The 20,098-nt window shown below is 48.6% G+C and overlaps 1 protein-coding gene across 1 annotated transcript; it reads right to left on the bottom strand.

Moving 5' to 3' along the window:
- Positions 1-10,638: 10,638 nt before the first annotated feature.
- On the bottom strand, positions 10,639-12,240 carry LOC123404590. Its single transcript, XM_045098530.1, has one exon. The coding sequence runs from the start codon at positions 12,028-12,030 to the stop codon at positions 10,798-10,800; it is 1,233 nt and encodes a 410-aa protein (XP_044954465.1). The 5' UTR covers positions 12,031-12,240; the 3' UTR covers positions 10,639-10,797.
- Positions 12,241-20,098: the final 7,858 nt, after the last annotated feature.

The raw sequence follows: 20,098 nt of genomic DNA, 5'->3' as shown, positions 1-20,098 counted from the left end.
TAGAGTTTAACTTAATCAAATTATTCGCTAAACTCCCACTCAAAAAGTACATCTCTCTAGTCATTTGAGTGGTTCATGATCCACTTACACTAGCTCAAGTCCGATCATCACGTGAGTTGAGTATAGTTTCAGTGGTAAGCATCCCTATGCTAATCATATCATCTATATGATTCATGATCGACCTTTTGGTCTCATGTGTTCCGAGGCCATGTCTGCACATCCTAGGCTCGTCAAGCTTAACCCGAGTGTTCCGCGTGCGCAACTGTTTTGCACCCGTTGTATGTGAACGTTGAGTCTATCACACCCGATCATCACGTGGTGTCTCGAAACGACGAACTGTAGCAACGGTGCACAGTCGGGGAGAACACAATTTCGTCTTGAAATTTTAGTGAGAGATCACCTCATAATGCTACCGTCGTTCTAAGCAAAATAAGGTGCATAAAAGGATTAACATCACATGCAATTCATAAGTGACATGATATGGCCATCATCACGTGCTTCTTGATCTCCATCACCAAAGCACCGGCACGATCTTCTTGTCACCGGCGCCACACCATGATCTCCATCAAAGTGTTGCCATCGGGGTTGTCGTGCTACTCATGTTATTACTACTAAAGCTACATCCTAGCAAAATAGTAAACGCATCTGCAAGCACACACGTTAGTATAAAGACAACCCTATGGCTCCTGCCGGTTGCCGTACCATCGACGTGCAAGTCAATATTTCTATTACAACATGATCATCTCATACATCCAATATATCACATCACATCATTGGCCATATCACATCACAAGCATACCCTGCTAAAACAAGTTAGACGTCCTCTAATTTTGTTGTTGCATGTTTTACGTGGTGACCATGGGTATCTAGTAGGATCGCATCTTACTTACGCAAACACCACAACGGAGATATATGAGTTGCTATTTAACCTCATCCAAGGACCTCCTCGGTCAAATCCGATTCAACTAAAGTTGGAGAAACCGACACTTGCCAGTCATCTTTGAGCAACGGAGTTACTCGTAACGATGAAACCAGTCTCTCGTAAGCGTACGAGTAATGTCGGTCCAAGCCGCTTCAATCCAACAATACAGCGGAATCAAGAAAAGACTAAGGAGGGCAGCAAAATGCACATCACCGCCCACAAAAAATTTTGTGTTCTACTCGAGAAGACATCTACGCATGAACCTAGCTCATGATGCCACTGTTTGGGAACGTCGCATGGGAAACAAAAAATTTCCTACGCGCACGAAGACCTATCATGGTAATGTCCATCTACGAGAGGGGATGAGTGATCTACGTACCCTTGTATATCGTACAGCAGAAGCGTTAGTGAACGCGGTTGATGTAGTGGAACGTCCTCACGTCCCTCGATCCGCCCCGCGAACAATCCCGCGATCAGTCCCACGATCTAGTACCGAACGGACGGCACCTCCGCGTTCAGCACACGTACAGCTCGACGATGATCTCGGCCTTCTTGATCCAGCAAGAGAGACGGAGAGGTAGAAGAGTTCTCCGGCAGCGTGACGGCGCTCCGGAGGTTGGTGATGACCTTGTCTCAGCAGGGCTCCGCCCGAGCTCCGCAGAAACACGATCTAGAGGAAAAACCGTGGAGGTATGTGGTCGGGCTGCCGTGGAAAAATCGTCTCAAATCAGCCCTAAAACCTCCGTATATATAGGTGGGAGGGAGGGGACCTTGCCTTGGGGCTCAAGGAGCCCCAAGGGGGTCGGCCGAGTCCAAGGGGGGAGGACCCCCCCCCCCAAACCGAGTTGGACTTGGTTTGGGGGGAGGGAGTCCCCCTTCCTTCCCACCTCCTCCTTTTTTTTATTTTCTCTTGATTTTTTCTTTTTGGCGCATAAGGCCCTTTTGGGCTGTCCCACCAGCCCACTAAGGGCTGGTGTGCCACCCTCAAGGCCTATGGGCTTCCCCGGGGTGGGTTGCCCCCCCCCCCCCCCGGTGAACTCCCGGAACCCATTCGTCATTCCTGGTACATTCCCGGTAACTCTGAAAACCTTCCGGTAATCAAATGAGGTCATCCTATATATCAATCTTTGTTTCCGGACTATTCCGGAAACCCTAGTGACGTCCGTGATCTCATACGGGACTCCGAACAACATTCGGTAACAAACCATATAACTCAAATACGCATAAAACAACGTCGAACCTTAAGTGTGCAGACCCTGCGGGTTCGAGAACTATGTAGACATGACCCGAAAGACTCCTCGGTCAATATCCAATAGCGGGACCTGGATGCCCATATTGGATCCTACATATTCTACGAAGATCTTATCGTTTGAACCTCAGTGCCAAGGATTCATATAATCCCGTATGTCATTCCCTTTGTCCTTCGGTATGTTACTTGCCCGAGATTCGATCGTCAGTATCCGCATACCTATTTCAATCTCGTTTACCGGCAAGTCTCTTTACTCGTTCCGTAATACAAGATCCCGCAACTTACACTAAGTCACATTGCTTGCAAGGCTTGTGTGTGATGTTGTATTACCGAGTGGGCCCCGAGATACCTCTCCGTCACACGGAGTGACAAATCCCAGTCTTGATCCATACTAACTCAACTAACACCTTCGGAGATACCTGTAGAGCATCTTTATAGTCACCCAGTTACGTTGCGACGTTTGATACACACAAAGCATTCCTCCGGTGTCAGTGAGTTATATGATCTCATGGTCATAGGAATAAATACTTGACACGCAGAAAACAGTAGCAACAAAATGACACGATCAACATGCTACGTCTATTAGTTTGGGTCTAGTCCATCACGTGATTCTCCTAATGACGTGATCCAGTTATCAAGCAACAACACCTTGTTCATAATCAGAAGACACTGACTATCTTTGATCAACTGGCTAGCCAACTAGAGGCTTGCTAGGGACGGTGTTTTGTCTATGTATCCACACATGTAAATGAGTCTTCATTCAATACAATTATAGCATGGATAATAAACGATTATCTTGATACAGGAATTATAATAATAACTATATTTATTATTGCCTCTAGGGCATAATTCCAACACTTTCTACCCCAAAATCGTATAAAATACCTATGCACTTGCTTGGAGCAAATGAGAACAAACTAGGAAGTGAAATCTACATAGAATCCCATCTAGTGAATAGTGCATCATCACATGTGTTATTCACTAGAACAACACCCATATAAACATAAGCACACTCTCAACATTACCTAGGCGCACATGAGGGGTAGACCTCATGCTCATGTGCCTTAGCACACCACCACACACCTCACACGTCAAGCATAACATAAGGAAAACATCTACCATGATACTGAGGACACACACACTAGCTACACTCACATAAGCATCTCTATACCTACACATGATAACTTGCAAACCTGTGCTCATCAAGGCACCTCATGCCTTGGGATGTGTGTGAGTCACACCACATGCACACACACACACACATATAAACACTTAGAGCACACCACATCTCATACCACTTGCACCACATACACATGCATATGTGTCAACACACACACTACACCACAATGCACACACTTGCATCACAAGTAGATGGTGGAAAACCGACACACACACACTCACATGTCTAGGCTAGTGCACACCACAACACCACATCTCATTACACATGTCTACACAAACTACACATGCAACTAAAACTACTAGCACAAAACACCCAACATCATGATGGTTAAGGGCAAACAAAATAAAGGCCGCATATCATTCTAGTAGCTACAGCAAGGAACACACATGATTAGGCAACCAAGAAAATAAAACAAAAGAAAAGAACAACAACAACAACAACAACAAAAATACAAGTGACCCTCACCTCTGGAGCCACAACAACTGCTACATACCACTCTGCTAGGCACCAGGTACTCGACAGAGGAGGGACTCCACACAGGTTAACATGCTATGCTTTGCTGTCGAACTGTTACCGAAAAATAATCAAAAAAGGGGGTGCATCCTCTGGGAATCGAACCCCTGACCAACAGGATCCAAAACCAGCCTCTGACCGCTACGTCGTGAACCGATTCTTAACATATAAGAGGAGGTAACCCTCTTGGGGTAACCCCCCTCTGTTCCTGCACCAGATCGGCGGTGATGGGAACAGGGGACGACAATTCAAGGGGCTGCACGCCAAATCAAGCTGCGGCTGCTCGCGGGGAGGAAGAGGAGACCACCAGGGTCTCATTCCCGTGCCTAACCCAACGGGAGGAAGACCACTACCCTGCCTCCACGACGCACGGCTATGCGGCGGCGACGGCGACAGGACGGTGGCGCTAGGAGTCTGGGAAGCTACGCGCGAGGAGGAAAAGGCGGAGGGGGACGGGCTGCTCACCCTGGAGCCTCGGGACCGCTCTGCTTGACCAAAGGGGAAGAAGGGGAAGCAGGGGAAGCTATCCGCATCGACCCGCAGCTACTCCGGCGATGCCGACGTGGAGGGGACGCCAGGAAGGAGGTCCAGCCCTGCTAGCGCCACGGATGGAACAGGGGAAGGTCCCCCATCCTCGTAGGCGCCTCGGGCTCGACGGAGACGCGACGGCGACGAGGGGAGGGACGGTGATCGACGACGCCTTCTCTGAATCCTCTGCTATCTCTGAATCTCATTGGGCTTACCTTGCAGAGGAGAGGGGGAGAGAGATGGGGAATGGAGGTGGCGGTGCTAGGAGGGGAGGAAGAGGAACCCTAGATAGGCAGGGCACGCACGTCGAGGTTAAATAGAGGCCTCGACGTCCGTGAAGCTCACGGCGGCTGCTCCTTCTCTCTGCAAGCTGACGGAAAAGAGGCAAATGGGTGAACGGCGTCAGGATGGGAGAGAGGGACGTGGAGCTAGGATTAGCGTGAAGGAGGGGAAGGAAGTGGGCCGCTAGGAGGGAGGAAGCCCACAAGGTGGTACCACATAAGAGAAAAGAAAAATCCCTGGGGCTTTTCTATTTATAGGAAAGCCACAGAATAAAATAAATCACAGCACATCCTACCCGGGATAAAATCAAACAAAAATACCCCGTTGCCATGGAAAAACAAGGCCTATTTGAATAAATTGCAAAAGAAATATTAGGGGCAAATAAATATTTGCAAAACAGCATTTGTTAGATCTGTTTTGTAATTAGTTGCACCTTTAAAACATATTTTCAAAATAGCAAACACACCTCTCCATATCCAACACAAAACCTGCTAAAACATGGGCATTTTTAAAACAGGATAGGAACAAGTGGAAATTGAGCTAGAGTTAATTGGAGAGGGAGTTTGAAACCCATGCAAGCCACAATGCACTATTCCTATTATCACATGCAATCTCCACACAAGGTTCACATCTCACATCACCACATAAGATCACAAGAAACACATGAAATCATATGACCACCAAGCAACAACACATGACACATGGAATGATATGATATGGCATGCATGCATGCAAGGAAGAAAAACAAGTGGCATCACATGAAATCATAGCATAGATAACTCCCACGACATTGACAAGGTGGACCCACATGAAGAAGGTTCCAAAAGGGGAAGGTTACACACTTGGGGCATTACATCGCCCTTCCGGCCGGAAGTGCGATGCGAGGAAGATCCCTCGGCTTGATGATGACCGCTGAGGTTACGGCGCGCTCCGGGATTGGGTCCCGAAGACTCCGATTGTGCCTGACTAGGGTCAAGCCGTGTCTGCTGCTTGTTGGCGGCGTCAAGGAGATGCTTGACCCGCTTCTCCTGAAGGACGCGCTCCTCGCCCTCCAAGCCTGGCATTTCTGCCATGGCCGCCTGGGCCGCCCATAAGTTGGATGTCGGAGTCTCGTAGATGGGCTGCTTGCCGCCTAGGACCTCGGCAATGACATGGCCGCGACCGCGGACCGCGCCAAGCCAGCTAGGCCCCTCCGAAACCGGAGTGAGGCCATAAGCGGAGTTATACTCGCGTTGCGTGGCCTCCATCCGGTGTTTTGCCGCGGCGATGGCAATGCCCTCCTCCAAGATCTGCCTGGGAGCCTCCTCCAGCGAGGCCCGCGCATTGGTGGGGTTTATGGAGGTGGCAATGGGTGTCTTCAAGCCGGTAAGAGCGGCCTGAAGCGTGTCGGCGGATACATCAGCATTCTCACCAGCATCTACTGACGCCTTGCCATGAGCCGTGCTGGTGCCGGCACCGATGACCATCACCTCCACAATGTTGGAGACGCCGGCGACATGATACGGGGTAAGGAACCCCGCAGATGACGGCAATCCGTCGAAGACGAGTACATTGCTAGGGTCCACGTCAAATGTAGGCGTCTCGGTGAGGGAGAGCCTACTGAAGGTGGCGCATAACGCCTCGACGTCGAAGTCCTCGCCGGGGTAGCGAGGACCATCGTTGAGGCACAAATCGGTGAAGAGAATGCTGAGGTTCTCAATAGCAGCGATGACGATGCTAGGGAGTGACTCATCATCAGACTCCCCATCAGAATCCGCATGACGGACTAGGACGTCGATCAACATCGGTGAAGCCTCATCGAAAGCAGGGTCCACGGGCATGCAGATCGGTCCGGACCCGATGCATCCGGCGGTGTAAGCGCAGGGCTCCGCCCAACGTGTAAAGCCAGCCGATGCCGCGGACGGCCCCACGGAGGGCGCCAAATGTCGGTGTTTACTCACAACATAAGCCATGGGTAGGCTAAAGATGGTGGGAACCGAAGTGGCACCGGAGGGCGTTGGGAACGAGGATGGTACAAGCATGGAACGCATGATGTACCCAGGTCCAGGGCTCTCCGTAGAGATAATACCTCTAATCCTGTCGGAGTGTATGATGTATGAATGGGACTACAATGTGCTCCTTGAGCTGTATTGTGGAGGAGGAAGAAGGAGCAGCTGGCTCACGTCTACCTCTCCTATGTGGTGTATATGTGTGTTGAGTTGACCGACCCTCTGCATGGAGGGGTCCGGGGGATTTTATAGACGAACCCACCGACCTACAATAAGGATAAAGGTATAAGAATGGGACCCGGCTCGCAGCCTCGTCGGCTGGCCAGGGGGTCCACAGGGGTCTTGTCTTGTCGCTGGAGGGGCCCGCCGGCTGCGAGGTCCCGTCTGGCTGTGGGACCCACCGGCTAGTCAATAAGGCTCTCGCGTAAGGTTGACGCAAGACTCATGTGGTACGTCCGACGTCGTCCAGCGAGATTCGTCATGGGCAGACAGTACGGTCGTCTCCACTGTTCCCACGCTGAGTGCAGTAACGGAGTGGGAGTTTGACGGGCCGACACTGTGCAGGGTAATGGATCGGAGCCGGAGGAGGTCAGCGGCATGGTCGGCGACGTTGTACCTGTCGTGCACCCTGATCCAGTACCTTTGTTGACACGTAGCCACCTTTAACCGTAGGGTCTCATCATGACCTACGGTCTGATGTGACTTGAGCTTCCTAGCCGGCTAGTCACTTGACTAGCCGGCCTGGGCACGGCCGGCTCGGCCTACACGGCCAGAGGGAGGTAGCCGTCTTGCCTCTAGCCGACAGGTGCTTCATGGCCGGCCAGAGAGTTGGCTGTATCGCCCCGAGCCGGCAGGTACTTCCTAGCCGGCCATGGGGACTTGGGCTTTGCAGAATGGTTCTTGTTGTTCCTTCTTGGTAGAAGGCAAAGGAGTAGGCTCGATGAGCCTACCCCGGGGTTATCCCCCCGACAAATTCCCTTTGTCTAGCGATATGTTACTTGCCCGAGATTCGATAGTCGGTATCTCATACCTAGTACAATATCGTTACCGGCAAGTCCCCGTTCTGTAATACAAGATCCCGTGACTAACTCCTTAGTCACATTGCTTACAAGCTTCTTGTGATGTTGTATTATCGAGAGGGCCTAGAGATACCTCTCCATCATACAGAGTGACAAATCCGAGTCTTGATCCATGTCAACCAAACAGACACCCTCGGAGATACCTGTAGAGTATCTTTATGATCACCGAGTTATGAGGTGATGTTTGATACATGCAAGGCATTCCTCCGGTCTCAGGGATTTGTGTGATCTCATGATCTTAGGAACGGATACTTAACATAAAGAAAGCAGTAGCAATAAACTAAGTGATACGATCAAATGCTATGCTTATGGTCGGGTGTTGTCCATCACATCATTCTCCTCATGAAGTGATCCATTATCAAATGACAACTCATGTGTATGGTTAGGAAACCTTAACCATCTTTGATCAACGAGCTAGTATAGTAGAGGCTCACTAGGTAGAGAGTGTTGTCTATGTATCCACACATGTATTGGAGTTTCCGATCAATACAATTCTAGGATGGATAATAAACGATTATCGTGAACAAGGAAATATGATAATAAAATTGTATTATTCTGTGTAGTTCATATTTACAACAAATATAATAGCATGGAACAATAAAAAATTATAGATACATTGGAGACGTACCATGCCTCAACCCTTGACCTTGCCGAACTACTCACACATGGAGATCAGATCACACGGAAATTATTGAAGAACACATCATGAAAATTTCTTGATTGATAATATGTCTTACAATGATTGCCATATGTGATACGCTATTACAAAGTATGGCTAGACGGCTGAGCACTATGGTGGTGGATATGAAGACATGGGTGGGGAATGGTGGTGGCTAGGGTTGATGAAGATAACTGTTGTGGAGATGACGATGTGTGACGACCTTTGTTGCTCTTCTAGCATGGGGCTTTTTTTAAAGGTTGTTCAGATGGATCAGACGGTGGTGTTGGTGCTCCATACGACCATCCATATGAGCGAAGATGGTTGTATGGGCCAAGTACAGAGCTGTTGAAGCGGCCATCATAGAGTTCTGTTGGGTTCGTTGTTTATTACACGAGCTTCATAGACCCATCTCAACTGCGACTATCATCTATTGCGACAACGTAAGTGTGGTATACTTGTCAGCTAACCCGATACAACATCATCGCATGAAACATATCGAGTTAGAAATTCATTACGTCTAGGAGAAGGTCGCCTTCGGAGCAGTTGATGTTCTTCATGTTCCGTCAGCCCTGGAATTTGCAAGTATCTTCACCAAAGGTTTATCAACAGCTCTCTTCCACAATTTTTGGTCCATCCTTCACGTCACTCACGTTCCCGGTTCGTACTGCGGGGGCATGTTAGAGACCTGTTGCCTCACGCCTCATGATAACCTTGGCATGCAAGTTAGACTCCCACCAAATAGATAGTTTTCTTATTACGATCTCATTGTATTGGTACTGAACTTTGTAACTCTCTTGTATTATATATGAGAAGGGACTGAGCCGAGGAACGCATCAAGCCGCCCGGTCTTATGTCTTATCAATCTTACATTCAGAACCATCACTCACTCCCAAAACGAACACCGTAGATACTGCCTCGTATATCCTTCAAATGGGCTTCTTTGTGCAGTTTCCATGCTCTTTGCATCACTCTCACGAAAGCACGGAGAAAACCTTCCTTACAAGCACAACAAAACACTTCTTCGTCACAGATGTTGTCAGTCCTAGGTTCTTGAACACTAAACCTTCAACCTTTTTCTCCGTTAAGATCAGCCCCAACCTAACTAAGGGCATCGCAACTTTCTGCGATTGTTTATCATATGCATTATATCTAAAAGAGCCTCTGCCACAAGATCCAAACCCTTCAGCCTTTTTGGAGTAGCCGCCGTCTTCGCAGGGGTCCCCCCCCCCACACACACACACACACATTGTGCCATGGAGACACTGATCATGAGATCCCTAACACCAACCCGTGCAAGTGTGGCAACGCACCACTCCTTGCACCGTCGGAAGATCACCACCCCCTATGCAAAAGCCCTAGCAAGCACGCAAGTAGACTACGTCTCGATCGCCAAGTAACAACCTCTCAGACGCCTTAGGGATTTCGACGTGGTGTACCCACGTTAACCTTCCAATACGTTCGATGTGTCCTTGATACATAGGGTTGGATGGCCACCTTCCTATCACCGCGAACACATCTGGACGTGTCCACATATGTTTGGAATGTCAGTTTTGATGCACTGTGTTTAACATTATCGCAGTGAAGTCAAAATCTATCGTCCCCGTAAAAAAACAAATATATCAGTTTTTCACTTGGGGAAATGCTGCATGGGCCTGTCGGTACGGTTCACTTGGCCATCCGGAACGCGGCAAAGCGCAGTAGCGCACAACAAAATCCACGCGCAGCAGCAACCACCGTTTTGGTCGGCAGGACAAGGATTGCGTTGAAAAACTTGGGTCGTGATGGAGGAGCAGCAACCTAGCTGGATCAGCTGCACCTAGTTCACTTCCTCCCCGTCCCACCACCCGCGACACCCACGACGTCGTGCATGCCTGGTGCATCCGAATCGAGCCGAATCCTCCTCCCGATATAGCTCGTCACATCCGCATTATCTTTGCTTCCCCGAGAAGATGCAGCGCACGTCGTGGCGCCGCGCGTGGAGGGAATGTCCGGGTAGTACGTCAGGGGAGGGAACACCTGTTCGTGCATTGCATGGCTTGGCTAGCTAGTTGGCGTGGACTCGGAGGCAGGCATCACCGTCACGTTGTCCGTCCTTTTGACCCAGCTCCATCGATCTCGTCAATCCTTCGAATCTAGCACTACCTTAACAGCAAACAATCGAGCACGACATGACCAGCACCACCAGCTTTTAGTGCCAAGCAACATACGGCACGTACATCATGTCAAGAACATGGTAAAAAGTCACGGTGAAAAAACTTTCTTCTCAATCGCGTTGTACACTGCTTTCAAGGAGAATGGCGAAATGCAATGAGGAAAAAAAAAAGGCAAGGGTATGTTTCTTGTTCTGCTATGGCGGCGATCACCGGGTTCGATGACCAACGGGTTCTCAGTTCATTTACCCGCTGTGCATGGCCGACCTGGCGGTGCGGCGGCCGAAGTGCGACGTGGAGGACCCGTTGAGCCCCTTGGCCAGCCGGTGCAGCCCGGGGTTCAGCCGGACGCATCCCATCAGGCTCAGCCCGTGCCGCGCTGCGCCGTCTTCTGCCCCCGCCGTCCCGCCGAACTTGCTCTGCTTCTTCTGCTTCCCGCCCGCCGAGGCGTCGCCATTGGCAGTGGCACCCACGGGTTCTGTCTTCTTGACCGGCGTGCCGAGATGTTGCACCGGCGAGTACTTGAACACCGGCTCCCTGCTGATAGTACTGCCGCCGGCGCGTCCTTTCGCCGACAGCCTCCGGAACAGGAGCAGGTCGCTGAGCCGCCATTTCTTCCTGCCGCCATTGTTCGCGGTCGGTGGGACGGAGCGTGGCGACGCGACGGACTCGGGGTTCATGGGCACGGTGTCTGTTGCGGTGTCGGGGGCTGCGTCTTTGACGCCAGGGCCGAGGGGGGATGGCGCGGCCGCCTTGGACGCGTTCGCCATGGCTGTGGCGAACGGGTCGAAGTCGGGGCCGGGGCCGGCCAGGCCCCGAAGCCGGGGAGACCACATGGCGGACCTGGCCGACCGTGGCGACGAGCCGACGCTGCCGCCGTCGAGCAGGCGCGGCGGCGGCTTCAGTGGCCGGATCTTGCCTTCGTCGAAGAGCTCGTCGGCCGTCGTCAGCTGATCCGGCTCCTGCGCGCTCCGGTCCAGGAGGACGCCGAAGTCGAAGTCCGCGTTCTCCCCGTCCCCGGTCCCCGTCGCCGTCGCACCGGCGCCGAGCCCGGACTTCGGTGTCCCCGGCTTCTCCTCCCAGTCGAACGGCACGACGGATTCGACCGTGCGGCGCGTGGAGTATGACGCGCGGGGCTGGAAGCCGTCCCCGCCGTCGCCCGCGCCGGAGAACTGCGCGTATATAGCAGCCGCGCGCTCCGGGCTGGCGGGGGCGCTGGCGAAGTGCTGGAAGAGGTCGAAGGGGTCGGCGCCATCGGAGAGGCCGTCGGCGGAGACGACGTCGGGCGGGAGGAGCCCGAACGGGTTGGGTGACGGGGGCGCGGTCACCGCCGCGGTGGCCAGGAACGGGTTGCCGGCCTCCAATGCGTCGGCGGAGCCGAACGGGTTCGTGGTGCCCGCGGACCCCGCAGGGTAGGCGCCGTCGTCGAGGACCGCGCCGTCGAAGCGGAACTCCGGCGGCGGCGTGGCGATCTCCATCGATCACGTCCGGCTGGCTAGCTCTTGGTCCGGGGATGTGCTGCGGTACGTGTGCGTGGCGTGGTGGCGAGGAGCGAGGCTGCGATCGAGATACCGGCCGGGAAGGAAGTATAAGGAAGGAAGGAAGGGAGGGAGAGGAGGCGAGAAATGATCAAAATGACGAACGTGGCGGGGACTTAAATGGATGGACGGCGGGATTGTCGCCCGCCATGTTTGGTTCAGCTTCCCTCCGGGGCCCGCAACCATCTCAACACTTGTCGCCTCGATCCGGGGGACAGATATCAATTGCAATTGGATGGGGGCGGCACTATTCAGCGTGTTGCACTACTCGGTTGACGCGCTAATGATCTCCCATTTAAACGAGTTTACACATCGAGGTGGATCTTATATACAGCACGTACACATTCATTTATATGAACACGCACATATATATCCTATCTTTATAAGGCTGGTCACAATGGGGAGGAACTTAGCAGTAACATCACACACTCCAATACAACTTTGCTTATGTGGCACATATTTAGTGAAGAGAGAGGTGCTTGTGGTAACTAGCTAAGTTACCGGAACATCACACACTCCAAGAAACAATGAGTCTATAGCCTAATAAATGCATTGTTGCATGACACTACATACATGTTACTCCCCATTGTGGAGGTAGGAACATAGTCTAGGAAAGCGTGTAGGTTCCTACCTTATGTTACTCTCCATTGTGACCAGCCTAAACACTTTCGAAAGACTGAGTCGACATATCATTTTAAGGCTGACCGTAATGGGAGTATCATAGGTTGTAGTATTATGCATGCTAACTAAATAATTTTGATGAGATGGCATAGAATTAAATGAAGAAAGAGAGGGTTGAGTATCATATTATGATACCGTATCATATTAAATGATGTGCTACTATGTGCCTTGCATGGCAATAAATGAACTACCATATGATACTATGCATTACGGATGTGATATCATAGACAAGTATCATATGCATGATACTAGTATATGATACTACCCATTACAACTAGCCTAAGATTTACGAAGCCACCGTAAGCCCCTCGTCGTCGATGAAAACGTCTCCTCCCACTGAAAACATGTCGCCGAAAATCCTGAAATAAATCTCTCCCTAATATATTATAATAATAAAGCGACGACTGCTTTTGTCGTCCGTCGTGTCACTTTTACAAAAAAGCCCCTGTCGTTTCCTGAAATCAACCCGCGGTTCGGATTTAAGTCAGAAAACGAATCTTTTTTTTTCATGTTTCAGAAAACCCCCTCATGTTTCACGTAATCAATCCGCAGTCCGGATTTAAGTTAGAAAACGAATCTTTTTTTGTATTTTTTAGAAAACCCCCTAATGTTTCAGGTAATCAACCCGCCCTTCGTATTTAAGTCAGCCGAAACGTTTTTTTTAGTTTTAACAAAAAAAACCTGACTTTTCAGTTAATCAATCCACATTTTATCTAAAACAAAATTATCCATATCTTTTAAAGCGTAACTCCGATTTTAACATGTTATATATGAAATTTGATTAAAAAATGTGTAGAATCTAAATAGGATGTTATTTTTAGCTATTGAATACTTCTTAAATAATATTTTTGATGCAAGCTTAATCTGTAGTGCACGGTCCTTTTTTCTCTCTTTCCGACGACGATACGAATTGTAATAAACATTCACTAAATTAAAACCAAATTGAGAGGAAAGAAAACATCGTTAACCACACATGCACACCTTTGGAAAACCTCGTGGGGAGAAACAACATATTTCTCATCTTATTTCGAGTGACTGTACATTCAAACGCGTTTTCGTTATGTGAGCACTAAGGCCATCGTCGGCAACACAAATGTGATGCCATGTGAAAATATATTGCGTTCAGAGCGTGTGTTATTTTCTCTTCCGTTGCAACGCACATGCTCTTTTGCTAGTTCAGAAATAATGCAATCACGAGGACTTGAACACTGGTGGACTCGCGATACCGTTGTCCCTCTAACCGTCCAACCACAGGTTAGTTTGCCCCTTTGTTTTTACGATGTTTGTATAACATCAGACCTTAAATATATTTAATAAGTTTATAAAAAAATATGTTACCATATACATCACCAAATTAATATCATTGGGTTCATCACTGCACATATTTTTCACATCATATAAATTTGTTAATATAAATATCCACATTGTCTTTTATAAATATGGTCAAACTTTATAAAGTTTGACTTTAATATGCGGAGTAAATAAAAACGAAGGGAGTGATTTTGGCCCACTTGGTTAGGTGAGCTACATCCTGACCCTTCAGTAAAAAAAGTTGCATCCTGACCCACATAGACCTCAAAGCACCTCTGAGTTAGGGGAACATGGCGCCGAGTTTGTGCGAGCATCGATATGTCGTGAGCTCGCACGTGTCCCAAAACATTAGCGGGGGTAATTCGGCCACCTTCCGTCGACTACCTCGAACCTATTTAGCTCCCTTCGGGTCACCGTCCAAATATGTGCAATCTCCCCCTTCCCCGTTCAAGCTCTTTGTACCAGGTTGCTTCTTCACTAACGAGCATGTAAGTGATGCCACATCTCCACTGTTGTGGTTGGTGGCGGTGATCCTTCTTTCTCCTCTTCTCTAAGTTATTTCATGTCTCCTCCCCGCTAATCAGATGGTTGTAATTAACATCATCCCAACTTGTTGTAGAGAAGACATGTGAGCATATACTATCTTCGTTTTGTGAGCATGTGGTACATTAGAGTGTTGCTTTGTGATTTTTGTAAGGATTTGGTAGATTAGATGCTTATGCTACCGTTTTGGTAGTATGGTAGGTTTTGTTTGTCGACAATGATGAGGTTGATGTTGTTTAGGTAGATGTACATGTTGTCCATATCGGTTTCAATGCTATTTTGGTAGATGTGGCACTATGTTGCCGGTCCATGCGCAGAAGATGCATGGTTCTTCTTTAAGCAGTCCTAATGCTAACCATTGTAGGCGATAATCATTGAAGACTCTAGTCAACCCCTGGTTGTATCGGAGACCTAAACCCATACCTTTCCCTCGTTTGTTGAGGTTCCCCAACCCTTTGGCTCCGAATACAGAGGCATTTAAGGAGCCCACGATAGCCTCTTTAGTGGTAGTGATTCCTAAGTTATCTAGTAAGGCGTCCTATATGGGTGACAAGGTGCATATGAGGAGGTCAATGAAGGGGGTGTGGTGAAATAGTCTCCTTTCTTGTCCACCTTCGTGTTGAACAAGATGTATGATAACATCTCTAGTGTGGTGATGAATGATTGCACCTGAACGTTGTTGTCAAGACGGTGTTTGAGACATGTGGTACAAAGGTGACCATAACACGGTATACAACCATCTTAAGAAGTGGAGAGCGAGATGCATCCAAATTCCCAAGCTTAGAGACCTTAACGACGCATAGTAGCATCAGTACACCTTCACTATTATGCTCGAGATTGAGTATACCAAGGACACATCATGGTTAGCTAACATAACACTTGTTTCACTTGATCTAACATGCCAATAAGAACTAACAACATTGTCTTTCTTTCTTATGATCACCCAAGGAGATCGAATACCTCAACAAGCCCATCCAAAACTACCCACATATGCAGACCATCTTCTTCTTGTGTCTCACTATTGGCAAGCATCTCATGGTTGAAAGGACGTGGATGTCGCCTAGAGGGGGGTGAATAGGCGCTTTAAAATAATTACGGTTTAGGCTTGAACAAATGCGAAATAAAACTAAAGTTTAATTTGTCAAGCACAAAACCTACAACAACTAGGCTCACCTATGTGCACCAACAACTTATGCTAAGCAAGATAAACAACTAAGTGATAGCAAGATATATGACAATAAACAATATGGCTATCACAAAGTAAAGTGCATAAGTAAGGGGTTCGGGTAAGAGATAACCGAGGCACGCGGAGACGATGATGTATCCCGAAGTTCACACCCTTGCGGATGATAATCTCCGTTGGAGCGATGTGGAGGCACAATGCTCCCCAAGATGCTACTAAGGCCACCGTAATCTCCTCACGCCCTCGCACAATGCAAGATGTCGTGATTCCACTAAGGGACCCTTGAGGGCGGTCACCGAACCCGTACAAATGGAACCCTTGGGGGCGGTTACCGGTACCCATACAAATTGCTCGGGGCAATCTCCACAACCTAATTGGAGACCCCGACGCTTGCCCGGAGCTTTACATCACAATGATTGAGCTCCAGGACACCACGAAGCTTCTAGGACACCAAAGCATCTATGAAGAACAGTCTCTAGGGTACTAAATACCAAAAGGTAATATGGCTCCAAGACATCACCGTGGAGAACTCAAACCGATGCAACTCATGCAATGGCAACAACACACAAAGTGGTCAAGTCCCTCACACTCAAATCCCTCCACAACAACAAAAGCTATGGAGAAATATGAGAGGAAGAACAAGGAGATCACAAAGAACTCCAAGATCTAGATCCAAGGGGTTCCCCTCACATAGAGGAGAAAGTGATTGGTGGAGATGTGGATATAGATCTCCTCTCTCTATTCCCTCAAGAACTAGCAAGAATCATTGGAGGGATTGAGAGTTAGCAAGCTCTAAGAAGGTCAACAGTGGGGGAAGAACACGAGCTCAACTGATAGATCAGGCCAAGGGGGAAGAAGACCCCCTTTATATAGTGGGGGAAGGAATCAGACCGTTACCCCCACTTACAGCCCGAGCCCAGCGGTACTACCGCTGGCTGCAGCGGTACTACCGCTGAGCCCATGGGAGCGCAAAGATACTACCGGGCCAACCACCGCCAAGAAAGCCTTCGCAAAAAGTCTGACGTAGTACACCGCAAGGATGACGGTACTAAAGTCTTGGAGCAGTACTATAGCTGAGCAGGGGCGGTACTATCGTTGGGATAGCGGTACTACTGCCAGCTCTAGCGGTACTACCGCTCGCCACTGAAAGAGCCATAACTTTCGCATATGAGCTCCGAATCGAGCAAACCCAAGCTTGTTGGATTCAGGACGATAAGAGCTATCCAAATAGCAAATCTTAAGACCATGCAAATATGAAAATGCCAATGATATAGAGATGTGAGACCTCTATGAATGAAGAACCGGCAAAAACTCCAACATCGAAAACATCATAGTAGATACATATGGACTCCGTTTTCGATGAACTCGAGCTTGTCATGAAGATGACCATAAGCTCTAAAACTCACAAGGAGAAACACCAAATAAGAACCAAGAAGTATGATGCAAGGATGCAAATGGTTTGAGCTCTCAACGAACGATACGACCAAGCTACTCACTTGAGAGCCCCCCTTGACAGTACTGAAAGGACCACGATGACGCCTAGAGGGGGTGAATAGGCTATTTAAAAACTTCTTCGGATTTGGCTTAAACCTAATGCGGAAATAAACTAAGAGGATACTTTTCAAGCACAAATCCTAAATGCAATAGGCACCGCAACGTGCACCAACAACACGATATACCAAGATGGACACAACACGGTTACTAACAAGCACAAGTAAGTTACACAAACTTAATTGAGCTATATCACACGACGAGTAGGTGAACGACACAAGATACTAGATCACACTATAGCACACGATATATCAAAAGCTGCAAGTGTGAACGTGTGGATATAGAGGGTATGCTTGAACGATTAATCTTGTACAAAGACATAGCCAACACAATATAATGAGCACAAACAATATGCAAAGTATGTATGCTCAAGTAACACAAGTAAACCACAAGTAAGGAGTTAGGGTTAGGGATAACCAAGGTCACTGAGACAAGGATGTATCCCGATGTTCACTTCCTTGGAGGGAAGCTAGTCACTGTTAGAGAGGTGGATGTTACCACGAAGGCACACCAACGCCACGAAGGCTCACCCTATTCTCCCTTTGAGATAACATCATGAAGGCGTTTCTCAACCACTAGTGGTAAGCCTTTGAGGTGGCTTCCAAACCCTCACAAACTTTTCCGGGGGTAATCACACGGATTGATTCCTCTCTGAAGAACTCCTACCGCCTAGGAGTCTCCAACCTCCAAGAGTAACAAGATCACGGGGAATGCTCAAAACTTGCTCAAATCTCAAATAGCTTGGGATGAGAGCAGGAGAGGGAGATGATCTATATTTTGACTGGAACAACTCTCAAAGGGGCTTACAAATGCTCTTGGGATCTAAGATTTGGTGGTCGCAAATGTGTGTGAGGTAGAAATGTGTTCTTATGAAAATATGGCTGTGTTGGACCCCCTCTCACGAAGTGGGAGGGGTATATATAGTGGGGAGACTAAAGTAACCGTTGGGGTCACTTAAGTCTGACAGTGGTCGGACCTCCAACGGTTTCCGAACGTCCGACAGGCGTCGGACGACCGAAGGAGTGTTCATATCAATTGGCCACTGTGTAGTCGAACAGGGACCGAACGTCCGAAGAGAGGGTCGGATGTCCGAGAGTTCAGCTCTGTTCAAGGGCACCGGATTTCCGAAAGCGGTCGGACGTCCGGCCCTCGGACGACCGAGGTAGGCCGGAAGTCCGAGGTTTTTGACTCTGGTGCAAGGCTCCGGATATCCGAAAGGAGTCGTACGTCCGGAGGAAGCCGGATGTCCGAGCTTTTGACTCTGGTATAAGGTTCCGTTTTTTCGAAGTGGTCGGGCGTCCGGCCCCCGGACGTCCGGAGGGAGCCGGATGTGCGAGACTTTGACTCTGGTATAAGGTTCCGGATTTCCGAAGTGGTCGGGCGTCCGGCCCTCGGACGCCCGGAGGGAGCCGGATGTCCGAGGCATTGGTTCTGTTTTGGGATCAAAGCACAGAAGTGGAGATGTGGCATGAGCAGAGAAGTAGACATGTAGTTTGAGCAAATTTATTGCAATACCCAGTGATCCCCGCTTAATCGTGCGGGATCCCTAAAGACTCAAGAATCATAAAAAAGGGGTACCGATGATCTATACTTGCGTGTATACTTTTATTCGCTGATCATCACTCCCCACCACTAACGTCAAAGGAAGTGATACCTTTGAGTTAGCCCTTTCACTTGAGCTTGGTGTTGTTGTTCCTTCTTGACTCAAGATGAAAGCAAGACATGATGAAGTCTTCAAGAAGCTCTCCCATACACAATGTGGAAAGCCTAGCTTGTGTATTCATCTTCATCTGTCCACCATGTGAGCATCCACAAGATTCAAGCATGTAGTACTCAGGAATGCTTATCTTGATCTTGTCCTTATTAGCACATGAGCTTGTCCTTATCAACACATGATCATTAACAACAGCTTAAAAGGGGATTAGTGATTAGTTATCTATATGTGTGTTGTCGGCAACACCAAAACACGATTAAGGGCATGACTGCACTTTCAATCTCCCCCTTTTTGGTAGTTGATGACAACATACATATAGCTCTCAAAAATAGTAATAAACATGTGTGGCTTAGGAGAGATTTGTTACGAGGCTCCCCGTGATTATATGCATGGTAAGAATGAATGGGAGAGTTTTGTCGAAACTCCCCCTGATTATATGCATGGTAAAACACGTAAATGCGGGAGCTTCCCCTTAATATGTGTATCGAAGAAATCATATGGCAGCAGATCATCACATGGAGTAATAGAACAAAACATAATAGCATACGATGATGCACGGCATTCATAGATAGAAATACATAGTACATCATAGTCGTTTATCCATTACATTATCGTAGTTCAAACATGCAAATTGACTTCAAAAGCTAAAACTTCAAAGCCTAATACTAGGATAAATTTCTCCCCCTTTGGCATCAAGTACCGAAAAGGGAGGCAGCAGAAACATCAACCAAGCTCAGATATCATCAGCACCATCATCCTCCTCATCATCATCCTCGGGCAAGCCACTGCCACCAGCCTCGTCAAAAAAATCAGCCCACTCAGGACCAGATGGGAAGCCAAAATCAGAAGGAGGAATAGCAGGAAGAGCCTCATCGTCACTGACATCAAGAGTGCCCGAGTCTCTCAGACAAGCCTTGAGGGCATTCTAGGAGGTGATCACGCACGAAACCACATCGTGGTTCTGAGCGCACAGGAAGGAGAACGCCTTCCTCATGGCAGAGTGTGCTTTGCCAATGAATTTGGCA

Source organism: Hordeum vulgare, chromosome 6H (assembly GCF_904849725.1).
Source record: "Hordeum vulgare subsp. vulgare chromosome 6H, MorexV3_pseudomolecules_assembly, whole genome shotgun sequence".
Taxonomy (NCBI): Eukaryota; Viridiplantae; Streptophyta; class Magnoliopsida; order Poales; family Poaceae; genus Hordeum; species Hordeum vulgare.
This window is presented reverse-complemented; position numbering and strand designations above follow the sequence as displayed.